We start from the raw sequence: 24,666 nt of genomic DNA on the forward strand, positions 1-24,666 counted from the left end.
GTCTATAAACTTTTAGAAGGTTATACAATCACATTAAGTGATATGTTTTTTTTATTCTTTACATCTTTCAGATGATTGATTAGCATGTTTGTATCGAGTCATGTGATTTACCGTTAAGCTTTTATTTTATTTTAGTTAAATTCTTCTGACTTCATAACTTTGGGTTTTGAAACTAGAGCATTGGTGAAAGTTTATATAATATTAATATACATATATTGTACATTGTATAAGTTAATGATAATAATAGACCTACCTACACACTACATAGCTTAGAAACTTCTTTGTTTCGCTTTGTTCGAGAAGAAAAATTTACATGCAGAATCACTTTCTTTCTTGTTGTGTAGCTGCGATTCGTTAGTAGGTAATTAAGTAACATAATAATTATATTTTTTGTATCACTATAAGTGACATCATCGTGATTGTTGGTTTTTTATCTTATCTTCTTTCTTTCGTTATTTTCTTTTGCATGATTTTCTCATTAGATTTGCTTAACAATGTAACTACTTTACAGAAAAGAAGCAGGGCCCGAAATACGAGAAATGGATGGAGGTACAGAAATTAATGAGCAGATAGAAACTTTTTTGAGGTAAGTATATTAATTTAGTAGTTTATAAAGTTTTGGTAAGTTCTTATGGTTTTTAGATAAATTTCAGGTAATATGAGGATGAATATAATATTTGCATTTCTATTATCCTGTTTCACAAAAATGAACATGACGAACAACTTTTATAAGCCACATTAAAAAGTTTATTTACTCAAAAATGAAGCTGCAAGGTTTGACCATGAGATGATCAAAAGCGATATTCTTAACTTAAGACGACAAATTCATACAAGGCATCGTGAAAAAAAGGATCTTATTTGTTAAAGTAAAGAAGGTAGAAAGAGAGGATTTCCTAACAATCAGAAAGCTAAATATCACATCTAAACAAGATCTGCTCAGATATACAAAAAACTTTTCAGTATCATTTTTGCAACAGAACAATTAATTTAACAGAAAAATTTTTACCTTATAAGCGGCTCATCAAAACTTAAAGAAACCCAAATTGCAACTTTCAATGTGACATGTGTTTCCAATACTTTTCTTACTTTACGGACTTCGCAAAACACATCGGCAATAGAACATATCTTATAAAAATTACTTCTAAACAAGATCTTTTCATGAGTCGATAGGTATGGCAAAAGAACAAAAATCTTAACAGAAAAAAGTTTCAACTTACAAGCGGCTCATCAAATATCGAATAGCAAAAATTAAACAGAAGCAGAATATATTCAATCTCGTAATTCTTATTTCTTCAAAGTTCTTTAAAACAATTTATGAAAAAACTTTGAAAAATTATAGCAAATAAGCGATCAGATTTTTCAATTCATGTCAGAAATAATCTTAAAAACTCCAAATTAAAGATTTATAAATTTTTTCATATGTTTATGTTTGTAGACTTTACATGAGCCCTTTTATAGCTCCATCCCTGACTCAAAAGATTATTCCAGTTTTCTTCTTGTGTTTTTTTTAAATAAACTAACAAAAACATAATATGATAACTACACGCAAACGAATGACTATTATGGCATCGAGGCATAAGAGAACAGCATAAGAAATGTTTTTACTTTCTTTTTTCACCTACTTTTTAGAAAATTTGTACATTTTTTCACTGCCATATCTCCGTTGCTGCGAACACGGATCACTCTCTCTTTGCGCTTCGCATACATACAAAAGCATAATTGCACACGAGTAATTGCAGTTAATTGTTGAATATTTTGCATTTTAGTTTTTCCTCTGGTGCCTCGTAAATTTCCATTGCAAACCTCGAAAATGAAATGAAAAATCGTTAATACAAATTCGTCGACAGTTAAAATTAATATTGTTCAGAGGTAAAACATGCAGAAAAAATGTGAGATAAATATTTTTTTTCTGTAAAAATTGTACACAGACGAGCATCAATAAAAACTTTTTTAACAAATTGAATGTGGTGTTCCAGATTATTTTTATTATTGCGGCGCACTTTTTTTTCTTTCTCGCGCATTCTCGAGAGAATTTGCAGAAAAACAGATAAATTTCTTCAGTGAACATGACCATGTAAATTCAGTTCAATTAAGGTTACAATAACATCCTGATAATTTATTTCACGCTAATAAATAAGAAAAAAAAGCATTGGGCGTTGTGTGTTCCCTTGAGATACTTCGGTAGCCTAAAAATAGCTCTGATCTGCCTACGCACGTGCTATCGCGAAAGAAATGTCTCCAGATTGATCATCACGTAACACTTATTACCACATGTTTGAAAAGAATTACACATTTTATGTTACTTTATGATTATCATTTTCATTTTTGCCTTTCCTCTTCGTTTCGTCGTCGTCGTCTCTTTCTCCGAATATACTTGTTGTGTACATTATCCATTCTTTACTTAACGACCCATACAAGCGCGTCTCATTATTATTATTTAAGTTAAAATGAGAATAATAAAAAAAAAAGTGTACTTTGTCTGACCTAAATATTAACACACTCAGTCACTTGCAGTGCCTGTTACACAGAATAATATAAAAATTTATTATTTTTTCGAATAAATGTGTCACACATTCGATGTCAGACCGAAAAATTATACGTCCATGACTTTGCATTGTAGTAGTTACCGGTGCTTTTTTTCGTTTCGTTTGTTACTCAAGGGGACATAACATGCAAAATATTCTTTGAAAATGTATGTTAAATAGGTCAGTACCATTCTATATTTAGACTTTTTTCGAACTTTCTTTTTCATGTTTTCAGGTAGAGTTGAGTAAAAATGGATCAAGCTGATCAATATTGAATAATAAGCAGGCAGTTGAAAAGTTTAATGAGGACTCAATTATCAAGCTGCTTATTATTTTAAACATAATTTAATAAAATTAATGGACTTCAGAAAATTATTGCTTTAAAAAAGCAGCTGGAAATCGATTGACGAATCATTAACGAGATCAATGAAAATGAAAACTGAGTCCTATAATGAATTAATTTATGATTGATTCTTAAATTTTGCATATTTTGCTCATGAATTTTGAAAATTTTTTATAATAATTATTTTTATTAATAATTTTTATTACAAAATTTAACATTTTTTACCCATAATTTTACAAAATAATTAAAAATTTTTATTAAAATAATTTGTTAATTTTTTAAAATTAAAGTTCTTTTTTTTTTAATATTTTTAAATTTTTTATTAAATTAATTTCTCAATTTTTTAAAAATCATTTTTAAAAAAAATTATTTAATTAATTTTTTTAATATTTATTAAATTATTTTTTTTTTTAATTTTTATTTAATTTTATAATCTGTTTCAAAAAATGAAAATTTTCACTATAAGTCTTATTTCAACATAAATTTTAATGTTTTTTTAATATTTTTTTCAAAAATGTTTTTTTTTGATTTTTAAATACTTGGGAATTTTCAAAAATAATTAAAGAAGGAAGGTATTCAAAAAAAATTTTTTCTTATTTCATCCTAATTTAATAAAAAAAAAATTGAGATCAATGCTCTTTTCAAAGACTTTGAGGTTATGAAAACATGAACTTCTAAGTTTTCATAAAATAAAATGTGAAAAAAAATTATAAAAAATTAAAAAAAAAATAATATTTGCGAAATTATACTTTTAAAATTATGAAAAAAAATTATTATGGGCCTTATTTTTATGAAACTCGAAGGTTTTTAAAAGGATCACTTCCGATCTCACTTTTGGCGGCATTTGAATTTTCTGAGACGAATGAAAGTGATAATTCATTTCCGTCAATATCCTGTTTGGCGCCTCCAAACCAGAAATGCGGCGACATTTTGAACTAATTTTAACCCCATGTCACAATTGGAAATTTGTTCCGTCTGTGCCTCGGGTCTCAAACAAATTATTTTTTGCATGCTGGGTCCGTGCATCCGCATTCGCCTCCGGGTAATTCAAGTGTTTTCTCACAGAAATTCACGCAAATTAACTCAGGCTGAAATTTACCACGAAAAACATCGATCGAAATACCTCAAAGCACCGCAAAAACACAGAAAAATGGGTAAGAAACGGGCATTTAATCGTCATTGAGCGAAAAGTTCGCTATTTGTGCAGAAAATCCTACTAAAAGTTATCGCGGCTTTTCCTTTTTTTTTGCAATATGCTATCGTGTATGCCGTACAAGTTGAAATATTAATGTCTTCTCTCCCCTTTTTTTTCATCACGGCGGCATGACAGAAGACCTCAAATTCCAAACAATTGTCTATAATGTGAATCCGGAGAGCAAACTTGTGGAGAGATACAATGGACCCGTTGATTTGACGCTGTCGTATGACCCGCAGGGGCTCAGTTGCAAATTTACCACAGGTAAGACGGCAAAAATGCTTCTTTTTGTGTGTCTATGAACGCTTTTGTGTATGAGGTCGATGGCTTTTGTACGCTAGTTCGGTTCTTTTGTGTGTTTCGCTCTAATCATTTTCAAGGCCATTCGCGAATTCTAGCTGGAGTAGTCGTTGTTGCGGCACGCTCTTCGGGATTTTGTGCCGAAACAAAGACAATTCGAACAATGGATGCGATAAAATCTCGAAAATCTTCTCGCAGACCGAGAATTTTTAAAAGAAATAGCGTGTACGTGTCTGTGTGCATGGCTGAAAATCAATAATCCACACACATACCGCCCCATCCCACGCACTCGAATGCGGCAAAATGTTGTCTGTGATGCTGATTTTCTTATTTTTATTTTTTTTTCTCGTTGCAGAAACTCGCGTAGATGACAATAAGTCGACATTCATCACGGAAAACAGCAACAATGACATTCACATAACGGCGCTTTTTGAGTTTCCCATAACGACGCGCACCGAATGCGTCCCTTTCGGCGATCTCAAGCACTTGATCAACCTCGACGACGAACAACTCGTGATCGAATTCAAGGCAAAAGACGAAATTGCCAAGTTTCGGCAGCAGCTGTGCAAATTACGTGGCACACACATGCAATCAGTATTCTCGCAACGCACAGAAGAGTCCTCCGCATCGCAGTATTTCCAATTTTACGGCTACTTGAGTCAGCAGCAAAACATGATGCAAGACTTTATTCGCACGAGTACATATCAGAAAGCAATACACTCGAATGTCAACGACTTTGCCGACAAAATTGTGCTCGACGTTGGGGCTGGATCGGGAATTTTGTCATTTTTCGCGGTTCAAGCGGGCGCTGCGAAAGTTTATGCCGTCGAAGCAAGTAATATGGCACAATATGCGCAACAATTGATCGAAGCGAATATGCTGCAGGACAAAATTCAAGTCATTGCCGGCAAAATTGAGGAGATAGAGTTACCGCAGAAAGTTGACATTATCATTTCCGAGCCGATGGGCTACATGTTATACAACGAACGGATGCTCGAGACATATTTACATGCGAAAAAATGGTTGAAACCGGGCGGTAAAATGTTCCCATCGCGTGCTGACCTACATGTTGCTGTGTTTTCCGATGATGCCCTTTACATGGAACAGTATAACAAAGCCAACTTTTGGTAAAAAAAAATTTTTTCTTTTAAAAAAATATTTTTTTCTAACAAAAAATCTCGTTTTAGGTATCAAACCAGCTTCCACAGTGTCGATTTGAGCAGCATGCGATCCGCTGCTATGAAAGAATATTTCCGCCAACCCATCGTCGACACATTCGATATGAGAATTTGCATGGCAAAGTCCATTCGTCACGTTGTCGACTTCTTACAAGCTGATGAAACGGATCTTCATCGCATCAGTGAGTAACTTTCAAACAAAAAAAATCTTTAAAACTTCAGTTTTTCATGATTTTCCATTTTAGATGTTCCCCTGGAGTTCCATATTCTCGAAACGGGCACATGTCACGGCCTTGCATTCTGGTTTGACGTTGAATTTGGAGGCTCTCAGAGCTCCGTATGGCTAAGCACTGCCCCAACAGAGCCTTTAACGCACTGGTATCAGGTCCGTTGTCTCCTGCAAACGCCAATTCTAGTTAAACAGGGACAAATTCTCACGGGATACGTTACTTTAACTGCTAATAAAAGGTAAAAAAATCATTTTAGGGTGATCCAAATGAAAATCAAAAATAAAGTCCGATGCCCCATATTAAAAATCAAAAATCCAATGGGACAAAATTAGAAAAAAATTAAAAATTTCGTCAAAAAATTAATTTTTTTGGTGTATTTTTATAATTTTTCACGAAATTTTCAATTTTTACTTATTTTTGTTGAAAACTAAAATTTCAACATAAATTTTTTTCTCAAAAAATATTTTTCATAAAATTACTGAATATATTTTTCAAAAATTTTTTGACAGTTATGCTTTATGTTTTTTTTTAAATTTAAATATAAAAATGATTTTAGAAGCTGAAAATTTCAAAAAAATATTTTTTTCATTTTAGAAGTTGAAAACTTCAAAAAATTATTTTTTTTTATTTTTTTAAATATTTTTTTTTTAAATTTTTTAATTTAATTATTTAATTTTTTTTTAAATATTTTTTTTTAATATTTTTTTTTAAATATTTATTTTTTTAATTTTTTTTTATATTTTTTTATATATTTTTTTTAAATATTTTTTTTAATATTTTTTTTAAATATTTTTTTAATTTTTTTTAAATATTTTTTTTTTAATATTTTTTTTTATTTTTTTTTTTAATATTTTTTTAAATATTTTTTTAATATTTTTTTTAATTTTTTTTTATATTTTTTATTTTAAAAAATTTTGGACTTTATTTTTGATTTTCATTTCGATTAATTTAAAAAAAAATTAAAAATTTAATTAAATTCATTTAATTTTCAGACAAAGCTACGATGTAGCGATCCATTTAAAACTCGAGGGAACGAATATCGAATCCAGCAACACATTAGACTTGAAAAATCCATATTTCCGATATACGGGCGCTGCTGTCCCCGTTCCGCCGGGCTCTAATACGACATCACCCAGCGAAAATTATTGGAATCAACTTGATGCACAGGGAGCGAGAAGTGGTAATTTATGCTTTTTCCATTAATTTTAAAAAAAAATTGTGTTTCGTCAATTTTTTATGTTTGTTTCGTGTGATGTTTGTCCGTTTTTCATCGTTTCCATACATGTTTTTTTTTTCTTTTTTATTTTTTTCTCCCAGTTTTACCGAATAATTTAAGTAAATCCGGAAACTTTGGAGACGACAGTGACTGGGAGTAGTTAAAATACGAGAAATTATGAAATTCACAAGTTATTTTGTTGTAAGATGATCACTTTTGAGTCCTTTTTCCATGTAAATAAAATGTTTGATCATCTTTGTTACTAATTTGTTGTAAAAAAAAACGGATTTTTTGTAATAAATGTGACTAATTTTGATGATTTTTTGTGTTTGTATGATTTTATACGATAAAAAATTTTTGAAAATAAAAGAAATTGTTAATAAATTTTTCTTTACAGCTGTCAATTTGGTGAATGGGATAACGGCGATGAATGGATTGCATGATCCGACGATGGATTTGTCGCATTCGTTGATCACAAATATGCACAGTCCCAATATTTCTTCGAATTTCATGACAACTGGTGAGTTTTGCTTGAAAATTTTCGATTAAATTTGATTTTTTTGCGTTTTTAGGGGGTCCGAGTATTCACCCGGGCAGTATCCCGAGTACGGGAAGGAGATCAAGTAACTCGGGCGGAGGTCAAACGAATGGTCAAGCCGCTGCTGTCTTAAATGCGCAACAATTCACTGCCCAAAACGGTATGATTTCGGAAATGTCGGCGCCCTTGGGAGGCGGAAATAACATCACACACGTGCTCGGCGGCATTCCGATCGGAAATCAAATTTTGCTGGCAGGCGGAACACCGACATCGACGCAAAATGTCGCGCAACAGCAGTTAATTGGGGGCGCGATAAGTCCGTCGCTTGTGCATGTGCAGCAACAGCAGCAGGCCTCGCAGGTGAGTCTTGAGACAAATAATTCCTCCTCAAACAACACACCAACAAATCCCAATCATATTAGTGGTAAGCCCCTTATTGATGCGCCCATGTTGTCGGCGATGCAGCAAATGTTCAGCACAATGGATCAACATCAGCAACACACAACTCCGATTTATTTCAACTAAAGAAAAAGTTCTCTTAACGACTTTTTTCGATCCCACCATCATCAACGTCATGTCATCCTACTCCCCGAAAACGATCCAGAAACTCAAGACTCACTCGAAAAATTTACAATTTTCTTAATTTTTAATTTTTTTTTAACGTTAATGCTTACAGCTCTTACCTTAGAGATAGCTATAGTTAGTTAGAAGACGCTCGCAGGTTCACAAAATACTCATATTTTAGACATTATTTCCATTTTTCATCGAGATACGTAAGATATTTTTCTCTAAGCTCTTCAAATTCCGTAGCATCTTTAAAAATTTTCTTCAACTTCACTATTTAACTACATAAATTTAAGAAAAAAAAAAACGAGGATAATAACCGTAGGAGTGAGATATTAAGAAAAAAAAACTAAAATTGGCATTTATTTTCACACAAACGTCACATTTTTTTGTAAGAGATTTAGTTTTAAATGATTTTTTTTAAGGATTTAATTAACACAGGTCAATATCAGTATTTTTAATTTTTGTAAGCTCCCTTAACGATGCAGCCTAATATTGTCCCCGTTCTTAATTTTAAGATATCTGTTATATTTTTTTAATGTAATTTAAATTGTTGTCTTTTATAAAATTAAAGAAAAAAAAAATAGAATACGAAAAAAAAATCATTCTTCAAGTACTTTGAGATTTTTTTATTTATTTAATTAAATAAGGCTTACGAATTAATTATTTCACTTTTTGTCGTTTTTATTTAATTTATTTTTTTTTTAATTTTAATTTAAAATTTTATTTTCACTATTTTATTGTTTTCTAAATTTGTTTTAATTAAAAAAAATTAAAAATAATTTAAATTTAAAAAAAAAAAATGGAAATATTTCAAATTTTTTTTATTTTAATTTTTTTTTTTAATTTTTTATTTTTAAAAATTTAGATTAAAAAAAATTAAAGATTTATTAAAAAAATTATTTTTATTCTCTTTTTTCATATAATTTAATTTTTTTAATTTTTTTTTGATTTTTTATTTTTGAATTTTAAAAAAAAAATTGAATTTTCAAAAAAAAAAATTTTTTTTTTTGCAAATTCAAAAAAATTTTTTTTATATAAATTTCATTTTATTTATTTTAATTTACAATTTTTTAAATTTTAATTTTATTAATTTTTTTAAATTCAAAATTTAAAAAGAATAAATAAAAATTTAAAAATGTAAATATTTTTCAAAAAAAATCTATTTTAGTCTCTTTTTTTATAATTTATTTTAATTCACAATTTTTTATTTTTTAATTTGAAAAAAAAATTAATTTAAATTGAAAAATGGAAGTTTTAAGAAAAAAAAAATGATTTCATTTCTTTTTTTCATATAAATTTTTATTTTATTTTTAATATTTTTTTTTTTTTCCAAAAAATAATTTATGAATTTTTAAACTTTAATTTAATTTATTTACTTTTTTTTATTTTTATGAAAAAAAATTTTAAATTTACAATTTTTTATTAATTTTTAATTTAATTTTTTTTTAATTGAAAAAAAAAATAATTAAAATTTTAATAATTTTTTGTTCCTCTTTTTCTATTTTTTTTTATATAATTTTCAATATTTATTTTTTATTTAAATATTTTTTCTTTTAATTTTTTTTACTATTTCAAAAAAATGAAAAAAGAATATTTTTTACGTTTTTCAACAAATTTAGACAAAAAGTGAAATTCTTAAATAAATTCCATCCAAAATTCTCTGCTTCTTAAGCAAAATTGATGACACATTTGCTGACATCGACATTCTTCAGGCGATTTTTGAGCAAGGCATTCAAGTGATCGTTCGACAACTGATTCGAATCGACAGGATTTTCCGTAAAAACTGTCAATTTCTTCCCCTGCACATCTACATTCACGAATTTACAGTACGGCGTGCTTGAATGTCCTTCGGTATTGTCTTTCGCTGTTGCCAAATTACGCGAAATAAAGACAGTTTTCTCTTCGAGAGCCTTCGTAACGGCTGTAACTTCCTTCCCGTCGACTGTGAGAACGAACTCACACATGTGAAGCCCAAACAATTTCTCAACTTCGAGTTTAACCTCTTCGAGTGTCGCAATTTTACCGTTGAAATCGTACAAACAAAGCGAGGCTTTGTTAGTTTTGGCACCAAAACGTCCCGACATGTCTTTATGAAGCAGTAAATTGAACCATTTCGTATACGGGAGAAGGCGTTCTTTCGTAGAAGCGACGACAATTTTAACTTGAACGCCTTTTAAGTCCTCTGTGCCTTCGACAAGGACTTGTTTGGTCTTCGCATCGTCAGAATAGGGGAGGAATTGACTCTTAATTGCTGTTTCGATGAATTCCTTGTACGATTTTCCGACTTTGGCAACGTCGGAAGTCTTTTCTTTGACATCGAAAAATACGACAACCGGATCTGTGGGGAACAAACCGCCTTTTTTCTTGAGTTTTTGTACGCGATTGATGAGTTCACGTGCTAAACCTTCATCTACGAGCTCTTGGGACGGCTGCATATCCATCAAACAAAGCACTTCACTATCGCTGTTCGCTTCGAAACGTTGATCCTTCTGTTGTTGTTGCGAGTCGCCCATCTGATAGATCACTTTAACATGCTCAAGTTCAATTTTATGACCTGCAAGCTCAAAGAAGCCCTTTTTGACACTCGCTTGAATGTCCGCATCGGTCATATTTTGCACGGATGTCTTCACAGCCTTCAAATCGTTCTTCAAACGGGATCCCAGAGCACGATAATCGAGATCCGCCTTCAATTTTACGCCGAATTTCTCTTTGTCGCTGGAAAAGGTGAGTTTTCGCACGTTTAATTCGCTCAAAATGAACGATTCTAATGATTTTATGTCTTTGTGGTATTCCTCGTTTTGTTGAATGACGATCAATTCGGGTAGGGGATACTTAATAGGGACTGTACGACGATCCCGCATCACTCGACCAAGCTCGACGACAGCTTGCATGCGACCTACGGCACGTTCAACATCCAAATTAATGCGTTGCTTGTTCGGATTTGGCATCATTTGGTAATGAACACTTCCGGCAGGTGAATTTTCATCCAAAAGTCGAAGGCGTTGGTACATTAACTCAGTTAGGAAAGGCGTAAATGGTGCCATCATCTTCACCGTGCTCAATAAAATGTCGAAAAGGGTGTCGATGGAGTTGTAAGCTTGTTGTACGCCAAGTTCTCCCTTGATGCGACGTCGATTTAAGCGAACATACCAATTTGTGAGGAGATCAATGAATTTTGTGAGTCGCGGAACGACTGTGTACAAGCGATATGCCTTCATTTCCTTCGCGATGAAGTCCAAGAGGGATTCTTTGATGGAAGTTATCCAAATATCCATGACATCTAACGAAGTGTGACGTTTGCTGTCGTATTTGTAGGGCTTTCCTTGCGTCGTTTCGAGTTGCTCGATGTTTTGGAACAAGAAACGGTATGCATTGTACCACGGGAGGAAGATATCTTTGACGATATCACGAACGCCCTCTTCTTTAAATCGTAAATTCTCGGCTCTCACGACTGGACTGTTGATTAAATACAATCTCAAGGCATCGGCGCCGTATTTGTGAACGACATCCATCGGATCGGGGTAATTCTTCTTCCGTTTTGACATTTTTTGACCATCGCTGGCAAGTACGAGACCATTTACGATCAAATTTTTAAACGAAGGCTTGTTGAAAAGGGCTGTTGAGATGACCAAAAGGGTATAAAACCATCCCCGCGTTTGATCAATACCTTCCGCAATGAAATCCGCCGGAAAATTATTCAAAAATTCGTTTGGATTATCAAACGGATAGTGTTGCTGGGCATATGGCATGCTTCCAGACTCGAACCAACAATCAAAAACTTCCGTTATTCTTCGCAACGGAGGATTTCCCGGCACAGCTGATGGAATTTCGATATGATCGATGTTCTCACGATGCAAATCCGTCACCCGCACACCCGAATATTGCTCGAGTTCTTCGATACTGCCGATGCAAACGATTTCCTCGCCATTTGGAGAGATCCAAAGCGGTATCGGAGTACCCCAATAACGATTTCTGCTGATTGCCCAGTCACGAGCTTCCTTTAACCAATTACCGAAACGCTTTTCTTTTACATATTCTGGCACCCAGTACGTTTGAGAGCTACAATTCAACAGTTGTTTGTTCATGTGTTCGACGCGAACGAACCACGATGGAACTGCCTTGTAGATCAATGGGGTGTCAGAGCGCCAACAGAAGGGATAACTATGTTTCGTTTGAGCTGCTGAATAAACACGATCGCGTTTTTTCAAGTTGGCAATGATGTTTTTGTCGGCATCTTTTACATATTGTCCTGCGAAATCGGGTACTTCGGCGCTGAATTTGCCACTTGGATCGACGGGGCAGACGATTTCTTGATCGCGTTTGATGACGCCGTGCGCTAAACAGACACGGTAATCGTCCTCTCCGAAGTAGGGAGCTTGATGGACAACTCCAGTACCAGAATCTTCCGTTACGTAGCCATCTTGGAGGACACGGAAAGCAGTTTCCTTGTATTTGGCGAAGTAATTGAAAAGAGGTTCGTATTTTAAGCCAACGAGTTCTGAAAATAAAAATTAAAAATTATTAAAAATTTTATTAAAAAAAAAAAAAATTTTTTTTTCACTTATGTATTGATGATATTTTTGAAATACAGAATTTTAAAAAATTTTAAAAAAATAAAATTAAATTTAATGGAAAATTTAATTTAAAAAAAAAATAATGAAATTTTAAGTATTTTTTTTCCATTTTTAACAAATTTATTTTGAAAAATTCAAAAATAATTAAAATTAAAATAAAATAAAAATTTTGAAAAATAAAAAATTAAATTTCAATTTTTGATGATTTTTTCGAATATTAATTTAAAAAAATAAAATAAAAACAAAAAAAAAATTAATTTAATTTTAATATAACAAAATAAAGAAATTTTGGAATTTTTTTCATTATTTAACATTTTTATTTCATTTAATTATTATTTTTAATTTGTTATTTATTATTTAATATTTATTATGAAATTTTGAAAAAAAAAATAATTTTTTCACTTTTTACGATTTTTTTCCGATTAAAAAAAATTAAAATAAAAAAAAATAATTTAAAAATAATTGAAATTTTGGGATTTTTTCCATTTTTTTAAAAAATAAAAAATAATTTAATAATTTATGAAAAATAATTTCATAATTTAAAAAAAATTTATTTATTTAAATACCTAATTTAATTTTTTTTTTTTTTGAAAAAATTTTATAAATATTAGGCAGTTTGAAATCAATTTTGATTTTAAAAAAATAATATTTAGAATTTCATTTAATTTTTACTTAACAATAACATTAAGTAATGTTAAATTTTACTCAAAATAATTAAATTACCACCAAAATCTTAAGTCAAAAAAATTTTTTTGTCAAAAAAATTCCAATTAGATAAATTCTTCTTACATTTCGAATTCAAATTAGAAAATTTTCAAGCAAAAATTAATAGTTTTCAGATCAAAGATGTTTAAAAATAGCATAAAATTCAAAAAACTATCCGTTCTTTAAATATTAATTCGACAAAAAGTGAAAAAAATAAAATAAAGCAATCAAATAAAGCAAAAAATAAAAAAAATCTCACCTTTTCCGGGGAATTTCTTCAAAACCTCAACATTATCGGCACTTTTGAAGACATATTCGATACGTGACTCCATGACGATATAAACTTTTCCGCTACTTTTCTCCTTTACGCGTACATAAGTGAGTGCCGGATTGACACAACAAGCTAAATTACTCGGCAAAGTCCATGGTGTGGTTGTCCATGCAAGAATTGCAGCTCCTTCTTTGTCTCCGACAATGGGAAAGTTCACAACAACCGCTGGATCGACGACTTCTTTGTAATTTTGACCTGACTCAAAGTTACTGAGAGCCGTTGTGCATGCCGTAGAGTAAGGCATGACTTTGACGCCTTGATAAACGAGCCCTTTGACGTAAAGTTGTTTGAAAACCCACCAAATTGACTCCATGTAAGATGGGTACAATGTCTTGTAATCGTTTTTGAAGTCTAAAAAAAATATTTTTTTAAATTTTTTTTGAAAAAAATTGTTAAAAAATTAAAATTTACCAATCCATCTGCCCATCCGTGAGATAATTTCCTCCCATTCTTTCGCATATCGCATGACAATTTTGCGACATTCGTTGTTGTAAGCGGTAATTCCCATTTTTGCGACATCTTCGGGTCCTTTGATGCCCAAAGTTTTGTCAATTTCGTACTCTACCGGCAATCCGTGACAATCCCAACCGAATCGTCGTTCGACGTGATATCCCTGTTGATGCGCATAACGCGTCACGATATCTTTGATTGTGCCTGCCAAGATGTGCCCGTAATGCGGCAAGCCAGTTGCGAACGGCGGACCATCGTAGAACGTGTATCTGTTACCAAGTTGCATGCAAAAAGGTTAAAAACTCAAAATCTGATACGTGTGCGATGCAATATTGCATCAGAAAGACAAAAAAGTGATAAGAAGAACGTACCTTGGCTTTCCTTTAGACTGCTTTAAACAGTTCTCGAAGGCATTTTCCTTTTTCCAATATTCTTGGATTTTTTCCTCTTCTTCCGCGAAGTTGATGTTTTCCGGGACACGTTTCAAATGTGCCTCATCCATCGTGTTTTTTTTTGTAAATTTATTTACAAATATTGCAAATGATTTTTTCTCTAATAACTAATTTACCTTAGTACGGTATCCTTCAAGGATAAATTTTTGATAATTTTTTTGGAAAACCTCTCCTGGAAAATTAGATTTTCCCAAAAATTGTTGCAAGTCGTGCGAGCTTCTTGGAATCCGGCACAAAAATAAGGCTTTGACATGTAAAAAAGTCGTAAATCACTTTGGAGACGATGGAGTTGTGACCTTTATGACCTGTAATATTGAGGAGTATGAAAATCTGATAAAATTTGCCATTCAAAGGAATTTGCGGGAATTTGAAAAATTTTAATTTTCTTAAAATTTAAATAATATAAATATTAAATTAAATTTTTTTTCGTGAAATTATAAGAAGAATTGTAAAAATTAGCTTTGAAAGTATGAAATAAATTTTATTTTCAAAAGAAATTTTTTTTTATTTTTTCAAAATTTTCCTAACATCAATGAAGATTACATATTTGAAAAATTTTTAGAATTTTTTAAAAATTTAACAAAAAAAAATTTTTTTTTTTCAAAAAATTTTATTTACCTATTTTTTTTTTAATAAATTTTTAGACTCGATTTTGAATTGAAAATAGAAATTAGCAGTCGAAAGTATTAAAAATTTGATTTTTCAAAATTTTGAAGGTATGCAATGAATTTTACATATTTGAGAAATTTTTTAAATTTTTTAAGAATTTACCCAAAAATTATTAAAAACTTAATTTTATAAAGTTTATAAACTCCATCAAACAACAAAAAAAAGTCATAAAACCGAATTTGAGTAATAGGTTTATAATAATAATAATATGTCTTTATTGGCGTGTTCTATTTTTTTTTACATATTTTTCTTTTTAATCTTAATGTATCGCGGGGGGGTGAGTAATAGGTTTGCAAAAGTTTCTATGGATTTATCTATTTGAAAACCTCCAATTATATCAATATCGTATTTTTTTTTTAGAAATCCTTAAGGTTTACAAGTTTTTGAATTTTATAAACTCAAATGTTGGTGCTTACAGTCCATTTTTCAAATTTTCTTTACAAAATATTAAATTTTTAATGATAAAGATTTATTGATTTTAAGTAAACATTTCATATACCTTCAAAGAAGAAGGAAAATTTCATCAAATGTCGAAAAAAAATGGATTAAATAAATTAATTAATTAAAAAAAATTTAAAAAACTAATTAAAAGAATTTTAAAATTTAATTATTTATATTTATTTTATATTTTTATTTTACTTTATATTTATTTTTTATATTTAAAAAATTTGAAATTCAGATACTCCAAATTAAATTTCCACAAAAAATTCTTAAATTATATTAAAATTATTTTTAGTCAATGCAATTTTTATTTAAAAAAAAATAATATTTTTTTATAAAAATTTAATTTTTTTTAAATTTAAATAATAATTTTTTCATTTTTTGAAAATTTTCCGCTATCAAAAATAAATTTTTGCACAAATTTGCAAATTCCCGCAACCCATTGAATTAGCGTGCCGTCAATTCCAAACCCAAAACGTAAACGAAATTCGTGAAAATCGGAAAAATATTCAGTCAAATGGGATTTCCGCAGGAAAACGGAGATGCGTCGACCGTAGTTTGAGGTAAACGTCTCGCGAAAACGCTTGCAAATTCACACGTGTTGCGCGTGCCAATTGCTAAATCACGGAAAAGCGACTTTTTATTTTACGTCATACGAGCAGTTTCGTGTCTCGAGAATCGTTTTCTAAATAATTAATTAAATTGCACACATGTTCATGGTTATTCTTATCCTTTTTCGTTGAGGGACGGACTGGCGTTTCGGTCAACACAGCACGAGTGTGTGGAACGATCCACTGAAAAATTACTCGCGGTTACGAACGAACGAAAAAAAAATATCCTGTGGAAAGTTTTTCATTCGAATTTTCTCTTTTGCCCATCTCTAGCAGTGTTTGGAAGGAGCATCGCTGCAAAAAATATAGAAAAATAGAAAAAGGATAACTCTTCGGGGTGCTCTTCATACAATATTCATGATGTTGAAATTACTGCAAAAAATAATAATAAAATAACAAATGCGTGCCGAAAGTCAATTGTATCAATAAACACACACACAGAAAATATTTTCCGATTGATTCAATCACCGCCAACAAACAATAAGGACAAAAGCGACGACGACGACACATCATCATCGAAGTTCGTCGGTTCGAAAGGAAACACATGAATGGTAATAAACTGCTCTTTCAATTGATTTTCCATATTAAAAAATCTATTTTTGTCATGTCAGTTTCCTTTTTTTTATTTACTTCTTCATTTTGTCGATGATCGATTAAGGCTCAAGGCCAATCTCCCTCCGGCTCTCTATCACACACACGAAAAAACACACATTTTGAATTAAGCGCACAGACACGGTGCAAGGCACTCGTTAAGATTTTATAGCAAAGCAAAGCAATTAACGTACAAATCACGTACAAGATACTCCGCTCAGGCTCTCTATTTACAAAAACAAACAAAAAAAAAGTATTAAAAATGCCGCAAAAGCTAGGCTCCATCAAAAAGCATGTGGTCAGACGAAAAAAGAAGATCACACGTAGCCAAGGTCAGTTTGAACTTCAACTAAATACTCTCTCTCTCTCGCTCTTAAAGTTTAAGATACATGTCAAGGGTTCAAGGACATTTCCTTTGTGGTGCTTTGTCATTGCCATTTTCTTTCTATTTTTGCATTGTGTGGCATCGTACGAAAGTGAATGTGTAACAAAGGAATGAAGGATTTAAATGCACGTTTATTGGAAAAAGATTTAATGGGAGAAATTTATATAAATTGAGCGGATTTTCGATGTTTATCGAAATTTGAAAAGTTTTTCGATGTTTTTGGGATCTAAGAAACTTTTCGATGTTTTTGAGGTCTAAAAAGCTCTTTGATGTTAATTAAGGTTCGAAAAGCTTCTTAGACCTCAAAAACATCGAAAAGCTTTTTAGATATGAAAAACATCGAAAGCTTTTTCAGATTTCAAAAACATCGAAAATCTTTTCAAATTTTTTAAAGAACTTTTCAAATTTCTTGAATTATAGATTTTCGATGTTTATCGTAATTTGTAAAGCTTTTCGATGTTTTTGGGATCTAAGAAGCTTTTCGATGTTTTGAAGTCTAAGAATTTTTCCAAACTTCAAATAACATCGAAGAGCTTTTTAGACCTCAATTAACATCGAAGAGCTTTTAAGACCTCAAAAACATCGAAGAGCTTTTTAGACCTTAAAAACATCGAAAAGCTTTTCAAATTTTTTAAAACATCAGAATGTCAGTTTTTTGAAGGTTGAAAAGCTTTTCGATGTTTTTGAGGTCTAAAGAGCTTTTTCATCAATAAAATTGAAAATGTTTTTTTAGACCTCAAGAAACATCGAAAAGTTATTCAGATTTCAAGAAACATCGAAAATCTCTTGGTTTTCAAAATTTTATTAAATTTTTTGAGGTCTGAAAAGTTCTTCGATGTTTATTGAAAAATTATTTCGATGTTTTTGAGGTCCAAGTATATTTTCGATGTTTTGAAGTTTAAAATATATTTCAAACTTCAAATAACATCGAAAAGCTTTTAAGACCCCAAAAACATCGAAAAAATTTTCAAATTAAAAAAAAAACATCGAAAATCAGTTCTTGACATTTTCCCATATACAAAATTGCATTTTTTCCTTCGCAATGTCCTTTAAACACTTCCTACAATTTTCCTCTTTGAAACACTTGACATTGTAATGATTGTAGAACATTTTTCAAAGCATTTTTTTTTGATACTTATCAAGTGATTGAAACTAACACGTATCATTGGGTGAAAAATAAAAGTGAAATAACTGCACGAGACTGATAAATATTATTAAATAACAATTAACAATAGATTAAAGAATGAATTGGCAAAACAAGTTGTTAACTAACGAACGACGCCGCCGTCGTTTCGCATGCTGATTTTTTGAGCCTCTAACAAAAATATAATGAAAAATTTTGTTAAAAGCCAGTACAATACACCTTGTTTGGGTTTGACAAAGCGTTCATTTTTATTTTGTATTCATATTAAATTATTTATTTAACATAACAAAAAAATAATAAGTTTTTTTTTTTTTGGTATTTGGTGAGTGGTTTGGTTTGAAAAATTTAGTTGCCAAATTATTTTTGTAGTGAATGCTCGATTTTTTTTAATTTTTTTTTTTAAAGAAAAGCTTGAGAAATAATTGAAAATTTAATTTTTTAACAGTCGTTAAAGTATTAAAAGCCACTATGGATAAACAGCAACAGCAACAATCATCCTCGGCAGAGATGCCAGCAAATCAGAAGGAAATTGAAAGTGAATTTTACACAACAGGCAGAATTGGGAGGCGAAATGCGCTGCCGGATATTCTCGCAGAACATTGTACCACGAGTACAGCCGATCTCCCCGATAACTTTAGTGCACTTACGACGCAGGGTAAGAACTTTAATCACAAATTTTTAGAAAAATTTTATTTTAATAATTTTAAAGAACAATATTTTCATTAAAAATTTTGATAACATATTAATTATTTTTTTTTAATTAAAAAAATTAATTAAAATTTCTTTTTTTAAAATTAAAAAAAAATAAAAATTTATTTAATTTTATGCACCTAATTTAAATTTAATTAAATAAAAAAAATTATTAAAAAAATTTTAAATAATTTTAAAATATAATTTAATTTTAATTTTGAAAAAAATAAATTTTAACAAAAATTAAATTAAATTTAATAAAATTATTTTTTTTATTAAAATATTATTAAAAATTTTAATTTTAATAAAAATATTAATTAAAAAAATTAAATTAATAAAAATATTTTTTTATATTAAAAACATTTTTAAATTAAATTTAAATTTTTGCAAAAAAAAAAAAAAAATATTAAAAAAAATTAAAATTTTTTTTTTAATAATTCAATTTATTTTTTAATTAAAAAAAATAATTTAAAAAATAAAAATTTAGTTTTATTTAATTTAAAAAAAATAACTAAAAAAATAATATTTTTTTTTAATTGAAAAAATTAAATTAATAAAAAAATATTAATTAATAAAAAATTATTTAAATTAATTTAAATTAATAAAAAATATTTAAATTAAAGAAACCCCATCACAAAATAACGCCAGTAGTTCACAATCTGGACCAAGTGAGCCTGTCACTGAAGTGTCATCAAACAAAACTTAGATTAGATTTTCATAACGATTTAATTATGGTAACATAAAATAATTATATAATCAAAACTTTTGACAAAGTAAACATTTTGTAATTAAACAGAAGGAACATCATAGGTCGTGCTGTACCTAAAAAACTTGCGCGAACGTAAACTTTTTCCTTCAATGATTCAAAAATAAATAAATAATTAAAAATTATTTTTTTATTTATTTTTTTTTTTTTTGAAGAAAAAGTTTACATGTACTTACAACGGAAGAGAAAAAAAAAATCCCCAAAAAAAAAATGAAAGACAATGAATGAACGTTAGCTTTAAAAAAAACAAAAAAAATATTTATTATGAACAAAAATAAAAAAAAAAATATTTATTATTTATTAAGCAATGCAAGCTAATCGAATGGAAATTAATCGAAGAATTTATTGCATGAAATGAACATTGAAAAACTTTTTTTTTATTTTTAAATCGAATCAATTCAATCGATACTCGATTTTTTATTCAACATGCTCTTTTTTTGTCATAATGCACAATATTTTACTTTTTTTTCTCTCTCTCACTCGGAAGACATACAAGGCCAAAGATTTTATTTTATTCTATAGTTTAACGAACAAAAAAAAAGTAAAAATGAACAAAATATAAATAAATAATATTATAAAATAAAAAATATTTATGAGATAAAGTCTACCTAGTTAGAAAAAAAATAAAAATATTTTAATGGAAATTCAAAGTCTCGACAAAAGTTTTTTGTGTGTTGTCAATTATTGTCCGCCATGAAGCGACGACAGTAAAAAAAAAGTAAATAAATTATGAAGTAAATAACTTTTCTATTTATAAAAAGAAGAAAAAAAAAGTTTCCTTCCGTCTATTTACCATGTTTAGGTATAAATTTTTCTATCATTTATGTGTCCTTGGAATTTAAATTATGATATTTTTCCTTGTATTTTTGTGTGATTTTACGCAGGATCTCAAATGTTTGTTAATAATTAAAAATAAAAGAAGAAGATAATGAACAGTTAGAAAACTAGAATGAATCGCGTGATGTAAAAGAATTTTTTTTGTGAAGCAAGGAAAAAATATTTCACGTTTTCAATTTTTTGAAGAATTTTTAAAATTTAATTTATTAATTAATTTATTAATAATTTGCCAAAAATTAAAAAAAAAATATTAAAAATTTGAAAAAGTCAATTCAAAAAAAGTTTCGTTAAAAAATTTGTAAATCGCTTTCCGCTAATTCAATTTTTAATTTTTTTATTTTTTTAATTTCTTTAATTTATTAACGATTTAAATTAATTAATTTAAATAATTAAAGTTTAATTTAATTGTAATTAATTAATTAATTAATTAAAAAAACAAAAATTAAAGAAAATAAATTTTAATAAAATGTCAATTCAAAAAAAAATCCGTTAAAAAAATTTGAAAATCACATTTTGCTAATTCAAAAAAATAATTGATTAAAAATTATTTAAAAAAATTAATTAAAAATTAATTAAAAAATTAATTTAAAAAATAATTTAAAATTAATTAATAAAAAAAATAAATCATTTAATTAATTAATTAATTAAAAATTAAATAATTATTTTTTTGAAAAATATTTTTTTTTAACAAAAGAAAATTAAGTTTTTATTCAATAATTGAGAAATTAGGTATGTGAAATATTTTTCCTTATGAGTAGCTTCACCCGAAGACACAAGATATTATTTATTAATGATTTGATCAATCAATAAGTATTACAATGAGCTAGTTTCTATAAAGAAATTATACAAAAAAGGAGGGATTTCCTTAGAAAATCATAAGTTTTCAACAAGAAAAGCTATTTTTATGACATTTTTTGTCATTGTATGAAATTAAAGGTCTTGAAAAATTAAAAAAAAAAATTAAAAATCAAATTTTTTAAAAAATTTTTCAAAAACTTTTGATTTTCTAACAAAAATTTCCCTCCTCGAAACTCTAAGACTCAATAAACAAACAAAATAAAATAAAAATTAATCAAAAACATTTAAAAACCGAGTCTGGCACTCAACCATCATGCATCACAAACTTTACCCGAGCCACCTTTCTACACATAAAACCACAAAAAAATCACAAATGATCTCTTTTTCTTCAATTTTTCAATATTTTGATTTTTTTTCCTACAATCAGTACCTAAAAAAGCAGCTAAAAACAAAAAATGAAACGAAATTTGTGTCATGTCAATTTAATTCTACCTAAAAAAAAGTTAAATTAAATGTAAAAATAAAATATATTAAATTTAGCTGTGCTATTTACTTTACTGAAACAAAAAAAAAACACCTTAAATATAAAATGTACTAACATAATTTATTAAAAATAATGAGAGGAAATTTAATTGTACCCATTATTAATACTTGTTAAGTGTAATAATTCATCACGTGAATAAAAAAAAAATATTTATTGTAGAAAATTGCAGTTTTAATCAACTCTTAATGGCTTCCTGTGACTTTTTCTTCGATTCCAGGTCTTCAAATATTTTTAAAATGAACGGCGGGTTACTTTCCCACAGTTTATGACTTGGATTAAGGATATATTTACGAGGCGTTTGACAAGTTTTACATATGCAATCGACATAGGAGTGTTCTTTGGCCTTTTCGACAACAACTACATCGCAACTTTTATCGGGAACGAGACACGTGGAGCACTTTCGACAGAAATTTCGCTTGATTTTTGGATCTCTACGGGAAAAAATTGACAGAAATTTGCATTTTTACAAGAAATTCATTGAAAAAAATTAAAAAACTTACATTCGATAAACGCATTTCTTGCCTAACGTCTTCATCGAAGAGCCGTACAAGCTGGAAAGTTGGTTCAATTTGAATTCCGAAGCTAATTTCGAGATATTTTGTAAAAATTCCAATCGATGCAGCATGTCAGGATTCCCTTTTTTCGGTTTTGATTTCTTTTTCACACATTTTTGTTGGTTTTTTCCCTTATTTTCGGGATTTTTTGCCATTTCCCGTGTTTTTGTTTATGCCGCCAGCTGATTTTGACGTTTCATTTGACATTTCTCGCACGTGTGATTTGTTTTGCTCTCGCATTTTTCCGAAAGTTTTTCACGATAAAGTACTCGAACCATGGAGGAAAAGGACCTAAGTTTCCATCAAATGGAATTAGATGACCGAATCTTGAAAGGAATTGCAAAATTGGGATGGTTGAAGCCCACAAAGATTCAGGAGAAGGCAATTCCGCTGATTCTCGAAGGAAAAGACGTTTTGATACGAGCAAAGACCGGATCTGGCAAAACTGCGGCTTTTGTGGTGCCTTTATTGCAAAAAATCATCAAGTCCAAACAGCATGAGCAGGAACAGAAAGTCAGTTCGTTGATTTTGGCGCCCACGAAGGAGTTGTGTGATCAGATTTTGAAGGTAAAATGCGTTTTTTACTCGATTTTGGGTCGATTTTTGACCGTAAAGTAACTTTTTTCGTCGTAGGTAACGCAAGAATTGACCCGAAAGTGTGAAAGAACGATCCGAGCGATTGATTTGTCGTCGAAACAAGACACATCTGCCCAAAAAGTGCTTTTATTGGAACGTCCTGACATCATTATCGCCACGCCAACGAGGATTTTGACCCATATCCGTCAAGAAAATGTATCTCTCAAGGAGTCTCTTGAGACTTTAGTCGTAGATGAAGCGGATTTGATCTTTTCTTTCGGTTTTAAGAACGATTTGAACCTTTTATTGGAACAATTGCCGGCTGTTTATCAGTCTGTACTTGCTTCGGCGACGTTGAATACCGATGTGAACAATCTCAAGGCAGTAATTTTGCATAATCCAGTCATTTTAAAGCTCGAAGAACCAGATTTGCCGCCGCAAACGCAAATAACGCACTATTATTTGTATGCCGAGGAGTTGGAAAAAGCCACAGTTTTATTGTCGCTCATAAAATTACACTTATTGCGTGGTAAAAACATCATTTACGTCAATTCCGTGGATCGATGTTACAAATTGAAGCTGTTTCTCGCCCAATTTCGGATACGTTGTTGCGTTCTCAACTCGGAGTTGCCCGTAAAAGTGCGTTGTCATGCCGTAAATCAGTTCAATCAAGGCGTTTATGACACTTTAATCGCTTCCGACGAGAAATTCGTGCAAAATCCAACCCATGGCAAAGATAAAAAGGACAAAAAAGACAAAGAATCCGGCGTGGGACGAGGAATTGACTTCTTACAAGTCTCGAATGTCGTAAATTTCGACTTTCCGTGCGACATTGAGTCCTATATTCATCGTGCGGGACGAACAGCACGTGCTACAAACACGGGTTGTGTCTTATCCCTCGTCGCGGTGTCAGAAAAAGAGCAATTTGACGCCACACAAGCACATTTGAGGAAAATGTACGTCGTCGATGACGATCCAATTCGCCAATTCAAGTTCAAAATGGACGAAGTTGAGCCTTTTAAGTATCGCAGCATGGATGCGTGGCGTGCAATCACGAAACAAATCATCAAGGAGGCTCGTGCGTGCGAATTAAAGAACGAAATTTTCAATTCCGAGAAGTTAAAGGGGTTTTTCGACGACAATCCACGCGATTTGCATGTTTTACGACATGACACAACAGTTCAACCGACACAAGTGAATCCGCAGCTGGGAGAAGTGCCCGAATATATCGTGCCGCAGTCGCTGAAACGCATCGTTGGAGTCGTCACGAAGAAACGAGGCGCGAGATTTAATCAGCAACAGAAGCGAAAGTCCCGCGATGATCCCTTGAAGGTAGCCAAAGTGGATTTTGCCAAGAAAAAACGAAAAATTTAGATGAATTTCTGTAAATAAATTTAAGTTTCAATAAAAAATTTAACGAAAAATTTAAAAATTTTGACAATTCTCACCGTCAGAG

General features: G+C 30.0%; 4 protein-coding genes across 8 annotated transcripts; 3 read left to right on the top strand and 1 right to left on the bottom strand.

Moving 5' to 3' along the window:
* Positions 1-3,915: 3,915 nt before the first annotated feature.
* Positions 3,916-8,694, top strand: LOC134833791 (histone-arginine methyltransferase CARMER-like). Of its 2 annotated transcripts, XM_063848241.1 has the most exons (9): positions 3,916-4,022; positions 4,199-4,327; positions 4,719-5,490; positions 5,551-5,723; positions 5,787-6,009; positions 6,764-6,951; positions 7,385-7,507; positions 7,560-7,885; positions 7,948-8,694. In XM_063848241.1, exons 1-9 carry the CDS (start codon positions 4,019-4,021, stop codon positions 7,951-7,953), a joined length of 1,944 nt encoding a protein of 647 aa, XP_063704311.1. In that variant the 5' UTR covers positions 3,916-4,018; the 3' UTR covers positions 7,954-8,694. The 2 variants fall into 2 exon arrangements, with proteins under 2 accessions (XP_063704311.1, XP_063704310.1); XM_063848240.1 differs by having other exon boundaries at positions 7,560-8,694.
* Positions 8,695-9,418: 724 nt separating this feature from the next.
* LOC134836041 (isoleucine--tRNA ligase, cytoplasmic-like) lies at positions 9,419-14,832 on the bottom strand. Its single transcript, XM_063851166.1, has 4 exons — positions 14,524-14,832; positions 14,114-14,421; positions 13,631-14,053; positions 9,419-12,590 (listed from the first exon to the last, which is right to left on the bottom strand). The coding sequence occupies exons 1-4, from the start codon at positions 14,652-14,654 to the stop codon at positions 9,760-9,762; spliced, it is 3,693 nt and encodes a 1,230-aa protein (XP_063707236.1). The 5' UTR covers positions 14,655-14,832; the 3' UTR covers positions 9,419-9,759.
* A 1,352-nt stretch (positions 14,833-16,184) lies between these two features.
* Positions 16,185-20,097, top strand: LOC134834873 (cAMP-dependent protein kinase inhibitor beta-like). Of its 4 annotated transcripts, none has more exons than XM_063849674.1 (5): positions 16,185-16,277; positions 16,599-16,876; positions 16,937-17,248; positions 18,891-19,100; positions 19,759-20,097. In XM_063849674.1, exons 3-5 carry the CDS (start codon positions 17,179-17,181, stop codon positions 19,839-19,841), a joined length of 363 nt encoding a protein of 120 aa, XP_063705744.1. In that variant the 5' UTR covers positions 16,185-16,277; positions 16,599-16,876; positions 16,937-17,178; the 3' UTR covers positions 19,842-20,097. The 4 variants fall into 4 exon arrangements, with proteins under 4 accessions (XP_063705744.1, XP_063705741.1, XP_063705743.1 ...); XM_063849671.1 differs by having other exon boundaries at positions 16,195-16,277; positions 16,602-16,876; XM_063849673.1 differs by having other exon boundaries at positions 16,198-16,876; positions 19,759-19,869; positions 19,932-20,097.
* A 2,760-nt stretch (positions 20,098-22,857) lies between these two features.
* LOC134834997 (probable ATP-dependent RNA helicase DDX56) lies at positions 22,858-24,627 on the top strand. The gene is made up of 2 exons (XM_063849839.1): positions 22,858-23,201; positions 23,268-24,627. Exons 1-2 carry the CDS (start codon positions 22,911-22,913, stop codon positions 24,582-24,584), a joined length of 1,608 nt encoding a protein of 535 aa, XP_063705909.1. The 5' UTR covers positions 22,858-22,910; the 3' UTR covers positions 24,585-24,627.
* Positions 24,628-24,666: the final 39 nt, after the last annotated feature.

This window comes from Culicoides brevitarsis, chromosome 3, assembly GCF_036172545.1.
Source record: "Culicoides brevitarsis isolate CSIRO-B50_1 chromosome 3, AGI_CSIRO_Cbre_v1, whole genome shotgun sequence".
Classification (NCBI taxonomy): domain Eukaryota; kingdom Metazoa; phylum Arthropoda; class Insecta; order Diptera; family Ceratopogonidae; genus Culicoides; species Culicoides brevitarsis.